Here is a 7,636-nt window from a genome sequence, read left to right as displayed (position 1 = left end):
GGCAGGAAGTCAACGATGATTACAACAGATTTAAGATGCATTGTGATTTCACTGTTGGATTACGTGGGCAAAAAAATGCAGAATTTGTTGCTTTTGTCCTGCTGTTGGAAGAAAGTCAGGCAAAAATACTTTAAATATACAAGATTAAATAGACTTACCAAGACAAAACTTAAGATCTGTATAGCCAACTTATTTTTTTAAGAGAATCCAAGACACTTTAACCTTCGGATTGTGTTAGTTTTCTCTTACCATCAATGGTGTTTAGCACCTCATACTTAAAAACAAAACAATATTACTCAAAATGATTTTATATTTGGAGAAAACCTGGTTGGTTTTGGTTACTCTTGGTTACTTTATTAATCTTCATTTTCTATCAAAATGCATTTTAAGGCCTTAATTTGTGTTACATGAGGACTTACGGCCTTAATTTAAGAGTTCTGTTGAATATCTGACTGATTTAATGACGAAAAGGAGTCGGGTGGATTTTTAGATGAACTTTAGTGAATTAAGAATGAACGAATCATACGTACTAATGCATGACAGAGAGTCGGAAATCAGCTAAGAAAACATAAATAAGTGCGGCTGTTAGAAAAAGAATTGTCATCACTATGGAAATGGAGTCCGCTTTGCCATAGGCCACAAATAGTCCACTTTCTAACCAGATACTAACTATAAAATGACAACTAAATCTATGAAACAATTGCAACTAAAATAGTTATATTCAATTATAATATCCCAAATAATAAGTCCTAAGCAAATTCTAGTTAAATCAAACAAATTCTCAACAAGTTCTTAAGAATGCAGACATCTTGAGAAACTAATATTAAAACCTAACAAAAATCACAGTTATTTAAAAAGCTAGCTGGTGATAATGTCCTGATTTATGTAGAAAATGCAGTTATTAGTTATGGCCACCAGAGGGCACCACTGCAACTGCAGTGCACTGATTAAATTTATCTCCCTACTGGTCCATTTTTCGTTTAATTTCTCAGATGTTTGAATTTTAAACAGTTTATTTAATCCCCCATTAAGAACAGCCTGCAGGACAGAGTCTCTACTGAAACAAACAGACTACAGAATTCAGTTGAGATTCACAAACCTTATAAAGTTCCTCGTCAAACTGGCTGAGCTGGGCCACTTCCTGCATCACCTCTTTCCTCATGAAGAACGGCGTGTACAGCATGGTGTAGTTCTTGCTGTGGAGGATTCTTAAGGCGTAGTTGATCAGAGCCTGCTCCAGGAACACCAGGGGCCCCTGGGAGCAAAACAGGAGAACAAAACGTTAGCGGCCACTTCCAGAACGTACATGTGAAGGATTAAAACTTTGGTCAGAAATGTTCTTCTTCGTGAGTTATGTCTGCACAGTTGGGGCCGCAACATTTTTATTGTAGAGGAGGAACAGAGCAATCCTGCCTTGGTACACACAGAGAAGCTCACCTTTAGAAAGTAACCTCTGCTCCCAGCCACAACGGCTCCTCTCTCTCCGTCAAAGCCGTCGATCATGACCACCAGGTCAACGTGAGAGTACTTCTTCTGGACGCTGCAGTCGCCCCAGGTACGCTCCACCTTGTTGTCTGCATCCTGATGGAAGAGTTCAAAATCACCAAGTGTTCAGCTAATGTTCCTATCCATCTATTACATTGTGTCCAATCGAAAATTAACAGTGAGGTTATAGCAGTGATGCTCTGACTGAAATTAGACAACTTTCAGCCTGATGGGCAGTGACTTAGGAAGTTGGAAGTTTAAAAACCATACTATCTTTTAATGCGTACCGAAACTCTTCAGTAGCTGGAAATGGCTACTCTTCAGAGAAGAGTTTACGCTGACTTCATGCCTCCCATGAAGTCAGCGTAAGGAATCTATGTCAGCTAAAGTCTCTCTCCTGTTACAAGACAGAGAGAGCAGGAGAGTCAGCAGATAACAGGAAGGCTAAGCATATCACAGCCAAGTTGTGTTTAATCTTTTATCTGAATTTGGAAATATTGACAGTTTTTTTTTATTTCAGTCAAGAAAAGGTAAGTTAAGGTAAGGATCTCCATTCTCCAGAGAGATTTACTGTTGACAGTAAATCAGTGTATGTTACCTGTAAACAGATACTGATTTGCTGTTTTCAGTCAATCAGTATGTGATGTACTGTAAACTTCCTCTTATGATGTTTTCAGTACACTACCCATTAACCCTTTGGACACCTTGGCTCACATCCTGTCTTACTGCTTTTTTCACTCTCATTAACTCAGTGAGATTAAAGGTTAATTCTCTGAAACTTGGCCAGGATTGTTTAATGTTCTTTTTAAACTTTCTTTGTCCCTTTGACTGTAAGGTATGTGGAACAATATATATATGCACTTTGTGTACACTTCAAGACCCATCTTGGTCTTGAAGTGTGGTTATAGCTCCCATTATAACCACATATTTTCAATGGACACTTATCCTACCATTTAAAAATCATTTTCCCATTAAAACCAAACTAATCTAAGCTTCTGTCTTCAATATATAATAAATAATTGTTTTTGTGGTGAACTCTCCTAATATTACCACAGGCCCTGCCCCTTTATTTCATCAAGATTCAATGGTTAAATGGTTCTATTACTTTCCAAAATCAAAATTCATGGCAATAAAAAGACTGAACACCACAAAAATAGTTTTGGTGTGTTGGCAACTAAAGGAGTGATGTGGATACGATTGAGAAAATGCACACTATAAGGCGCACCTTCAATGAATGGCCCATTTTAAAACTTTTTTCATAAATAAGGCGCATAGAACAGACGCGACAGTTAGGGCTGCTACCGGTTCCTTATTGAACCTATACGGGACGCGATTTGTTACGTACTCTACACATGTGGATGTGTAATAATAAAGAAAAGGTCCCCGAGTACTTTATATAGTAGGCTGCCCCAGTCATTGTTTCACTCACGGTGTTGGTGTTGCGATATTGTGCCCAACTGCTTTCTGGGTAACACAGACCAACCGCCGCCGCAGTCTCTGTCTCTCTTCCCCCGCCCCCTTCCCGGCTCTAAATGTATAGGGGCTGGTCCCTTGGTAACCCTAGCCGAAGCACCCCGATGAATGTCTAAAGCCACTTTGTTGACATAAAGAATGTCAACAAAACAGTCCGACTCCGGTCGGCAAGGAGAGCTTTGCGCGACTGGGCCGGGGCGTGGCCGGACGATGGTCCCCCTTCTCCGTTCGTGCACAGCATGTTGGTGGAGAACGTGGTGCTAAATGACCTGCAGATGACCTGATTCTAGACGGTCGGTAGGTAGATAGGTCAGTCAAACTTTATTAACAAACCAGCGTTCTGACAACTATCCCAGCATGCAGCGCGTGCTTCTTCTTCTACGGGCGAAAATGAAGTCGGCGGCTACTTACTGTAGTTGCTAGACCTGTTGTGGCTCAATATTGGTCCATATATTGTATAAGGCGCACTGTCGGCTTTTGAGGAAATTGAAGGTTTTTAGGTGCGTCTTATAGTGCGGAAAATACAGTAATTTATCTGGAAGTATGTGTGTGTGCGTCTGTGATTTGAAGACTCAAAATCAAGTAGCCTTTGTTTATGTTTTCTCCATCACAGGAAAGGCTGATGTGTGCCGTAGCATGTTTATGCAGGCGCATCTGAAAGTCAAAGTTAAAGTTGGCTTTGTTTATGTGTCTTTATGAAGAGAAAGAGGCCTCTGTCCTATTGGATGAGTGGAACAGCCTGTGGATGCAGGTGTATCTTCTGTAAAGCTTGTTGCAGCATTTTCTAGTTGACAATTATTTCAATAATTGATTCATCACGGTTAATCATTTCAGCCAGTTTAGAATATCTTCTTATTTTGCTCATCCAGTTCTATCAAGCCAGTGACCCACTCATAATGTTGCTGCATGTTGAAGGGCCTCTTACTGCATTTTCTTTAAATTGGCAGGCATCTTTTCCCCACTTTGTTTTGTTGGTACCATCATGTGCTAAATCATGAATATAGATGAGAATGATGAACCTGCAGATTTAAACACTATTTTTACTAGATCCATTTGGTGTGATCCACTGCCTACCTCGTCATTGCTGACCGGTACAGACGGATGCAGGAGGTTGCCGATCTCCCTCAGATACTCGAACCTCTCCGCCTCCAGCTTCATCCTCTCCCGGTCAGTTTTCTCCACTGCCTCGTCCACAAGCAAACGCACCTTTTTGATCTGTGTTAATGTCAGCACCTGACCAAAGAAGGAGAGTCAAAAAAAGAAACGTAAGAAAGAGAGCGAAAAAAGAGAGGAGAACATGCACAGATGTGTCCATAACACCCACAGATAGCGTTTCAGCTGTTAGGTCCTCCAGGTTCTGGGCTTCCTCTGGTACAGACTCATCGTCTCCTACTGGTTCCTTTTTCTGCAATGACAGAATTATGATTGAAAATCTCCATTCAACATTAAAAGCAGAAGAGAGAAAAAAAAGTGTTTTCTGTTGTTGTTTTGCCTCTAATCCAAAAGTCTTTTCAGTTCTGTGGGTCGACTCCTGTTTTCATACGAGCAATCGCACAAAACTTGAAATATTTTGTGTTGTTTTACCACAGTGAAATCAACTAAAGTTTGCCGTTTTAGCCCGGAAAACTTTGGGGAAAACCAAAGTGTGTGAATACTTTAGCAAGGAACCGCATTTAGTTCTGCATTATCCATACCTTCATCTTCTCCCCGATGCTCTTGCTGCAGAGGTTCTTGGCTTTGTTCAGGTTGTCTGCAGTGAAGCGGCCTGTCAGAGGTTACATCAGTCAGTGCATTGTGGAAAAATCTGTAATCTATAAAATCTTTCATGATATTAGTAAGAATTTTTTAAATATTACATTTGGAATTTTGTTATTTTATGCATAAATATCAGTGTTATGCTGAACCAAAATGAAAGAGTCAGTAACTGCTCTGCTAATGTTAGTTGTCATGACTCAAACAGCACCGGTGTTTTTCGCACTTACATTTTCTCCACTCCGTGTCAGCGGCCACCAGTTTATCCACCAACGCAACGTCCTTAAACCTCTTCCTCTGAGTTTCGCGAATGATTTCAGGATCACCGCCTTTGTCGGTCCGAAACAAGTCCAAGTCGAGCACCATGTTTCCACGTTGCCTGCCTGTCAAAGAGAGAGACTGAATGAAGCAGCACCAGAGAGCCAGCTGCTAACCGGGTTGCCAGATCCGACAGGTGTTTCCGCATTACCACGCCGTCACGTAAGTTGCGCTTCTCAACATTGTCTTATGGGTATGGCGCAAAGTTAGTGCTTTCAGGTGCACAAGGTGCTGAATAAAGATTTTGAAAAATGATCACCAAAGTCAAATTGCAATTTTCACAAACAACATCCTTGCGCATGTTTAGATGATTTTCTGACGTGTTTTTAATTGTATGAATTATTAGGGTTTATTTTATTTACTACCAGACCAGCTTTTAAAATGGTTTCAACCTGAAAGTACTTCAAACTTCCAGACATTGGCATCTAGAACAACTATTCATAGAAAATTGTATGAGTAAAAATAACTTTTAATTTTCTTGGGTCTATTAAAGCACTTTTGAATTTAAAGAAAAAACTAAATTTCAGCTTTTGATAAGTGATGCATATTTATTTGTAAGATTATTCAACTGGAACATATTTGAATAACTCTTCACAGCCTCCTCCTTTAACTTTTTTTTTAATCAATACTAAAACCGAACTGAATCTTTGCCACAGACAGCATCAATATCTGAGTGGAGTTTTCATCGATAACGTTCAGATGTACAGTACGGACAGTTTGTTGACATCAAAAACATTTTTAGCCCACATTTCTAAAAGAAACAGATTTTCTTAAGCAGAAATTTGGCAAGTTATATAAAATGTTCCATCATATCCAGTTACCTTTCTTCACATTTTAGGACTAGTGATCATTCAGAAGAGATACTGACAATAAAGGATAAGAGGAAGAAGTTATGCATATTTGCTAAAAAAAAATAAATAAATAAAAAATAAAAATAATAATAATACATAAAAATGTCATAATAGTTGCTTATACTTTGCATTCCTAATCTTTCATTTCGCTTCCAAGAATATGTAGAGTAATCAGGGGTGGAAATTAAAAATAAATTTCCACCAGCCACCGTGGCTGGAGGAGAACATTTTACCCCACTGGTACAAGCAAATGACATACGTCACAATGAGTATGAAAACCAATTCACCAGTTTACCGTACTTACTAATTTAACACAAAGCATGGACACCTTAACAGAAGTTTATAAGTTAATTTGAAGTAATTACTAACAGCAAACTTTAACTACACAACCATAATATTCTTGCAATCATTTAGTTTGAGACATTTTTCTTTATGGGCTTACGCGCTTTTAGCTTTTGCTGTCGTAGTTTTTCTGTCCCACCTCGTCTCCGATCCGCTGACTTTTCTCTCACCTGAAATGTCACTATTTATAACCTCGGTGGAGAGGGGCAGGCATAGGAAGACTGAGGGATTTCATTGGATAAGCCTAATGTCCGTCAATAAAATCAACCAATGGGCTGTCGCCGTCGATAAAAATTATATTTGACGTTTTTTTTTTTTTTGTTTTTTTGTTAAATTACAGCTTTGTCCGTCCCATATACACTATGTGCATCAGTCTGTAGTCCATTCAGCCACTCCTACCCTGGACAGGAGTTTAAACTGAATGCAGCTTCTTTTTTTCTGTTCAAATTGTCAACCCGCCACAGTGGCGAGTGCGTTGTTCCAATTTACACGCCATTTCATACTTTTACCTGCATTTGGCCAGTGGCGGGTGCTAATTCTTTGCGTGTGTGTGTGTCAGAAAACTGACTGCGATTGTGGTCAAATTTCGTCATTTAATAAAACCATTTAAGGGTGTTATTCACCAACTATTCACTAAGACCTACCTTATTTGATGAGTTGTTTAGAGGTATTTCCAGGCACATCTTGCGGTGTACGAGCAAACCCGAATGCACCACGGAGTCAAATACGCTGTCAGCTCCAGGTCAGAAAGACGCATTTAGGTGAGAGTCCATGAGATGATATTCAGAAAGGATTTTCCTATTGATTTGCATAGGCAATTTTATATAGTGGCGAAGTTGGTAGCGCTGTTGCCTTGCTGCAAGAAGGTTCTGGGTTCGATTCCTGGCCCGGGGTCTTAATGCATGGAGTTTGCATGTTCTCCCTGTGCATGCGTGGGTTTTCTCCGGGTACTTTTCTCCGGTTTCCTCCCACAGTCCAAAAACATGACTGTCAGGCTAATTGGCCTCTCTAAATTCTCCCTAGGTGTGTGCGTGTGTCTTTGTGTTGCGCTGCGACAGACTGCCGACCTGTCCAGGGTGACCCCCCTCTCACCCGGAACGTTAGCTGGAGATAGGCACCAGCAACCCTCCCGACCCCATTAGGGACAAGGGTGTAAGAAAATGGATGGATATATATATATATGCATATATTGATTTATAGTATAGATGTATACTGTACACACACATTTACATTTTTGCCCCCCCAGAGATAACCCTGCCCCCCCCCTGGACTCCCAACTTTAAAAGTCTAGTTCCGCCTCTGGTCTGTGCAGGGCCACAGTTCCTTGCAGTACTTGAAAACAGCCGCCATGTATTTAGACATGTCTTCTCCCCGGGCCTTGGCCCGTCCCACCTCCTCACCGATAAGTTGGACGA

The 7,636-nt window shown here is 40.4% G+C and overlaps 1 protein-coding gene across 2 annotated transcripts in view; it reads right to left on the bottom strand.

The window, feature by feature from the left end:
• sars1 (seryl-tRNA synthetase 1) overlaps window positions 1-6,390 on the bottom strand; it is a 9,738-nt gene extending 3,348 nt beyond the window's left edge. The window contains exons 1-7 of one of the 2 annotated variants that reach the window (XM_007573351.2): window positions 6,322-6,390; window positions 4,941-5,093; window positions 4,653-4,723; window positions 4,283-4,363; window positions 4,033-4,191; window positions 1,438-1,581; window positions 1,100-1,255 (exon numbers count right to left, since the gene is read on the bottom strand). In XM_007573351.2, coding sequence (XP_007573413.1) covers window positions 1,100-1,255; window positions 1,438-1,581; window positions 4,033-4,191; window positions 4,283-4,363; window positions 4,653-4,723; window positions 4,941-5,076 — 747 coding nt within the window. In that variant the 5' untranslated portion in view covers window positions 5,077-5,093; window positions 6,322-6,390. Of the gene's footprint in view, window positions 1-1,099; window positions 1,256-1,437; window positions 1,582-4,032; window positions 4,192-4,282; window positions 4,364-4,652; window positions 4,724-4,940; window positions 5,094-6,321 lie in introns of those variants that run through there. The other variant, XM_016661362.1, reaches the window with a different exon arrangement.
• Window positions 6,391-7,636: the final 1,246 nt, after the last annotated feature.

Source organism: Poecilia formosa, unplaced genomic scaffold, assembly GCF_000485575.1.
Source record: "Poecilia formosa unplaced genomic scaffold, Poecilia_formosa-5.1.2 Scaffold326, whole genome shotgun sequence".
Classification (NCBI taxonomy): domain Eukaryota; kingdom Metazoa; phylum Chordata; class Actinopteri; order Cyprinodontiformes; family Poeciliidae; genus Poecilia; species Poecilia formosa.
The sequence above is the reverse complement of the archived record's forward strand: the minus strand, read 5'-3'. Positions and strand labels throughout refer to the sequence as shown.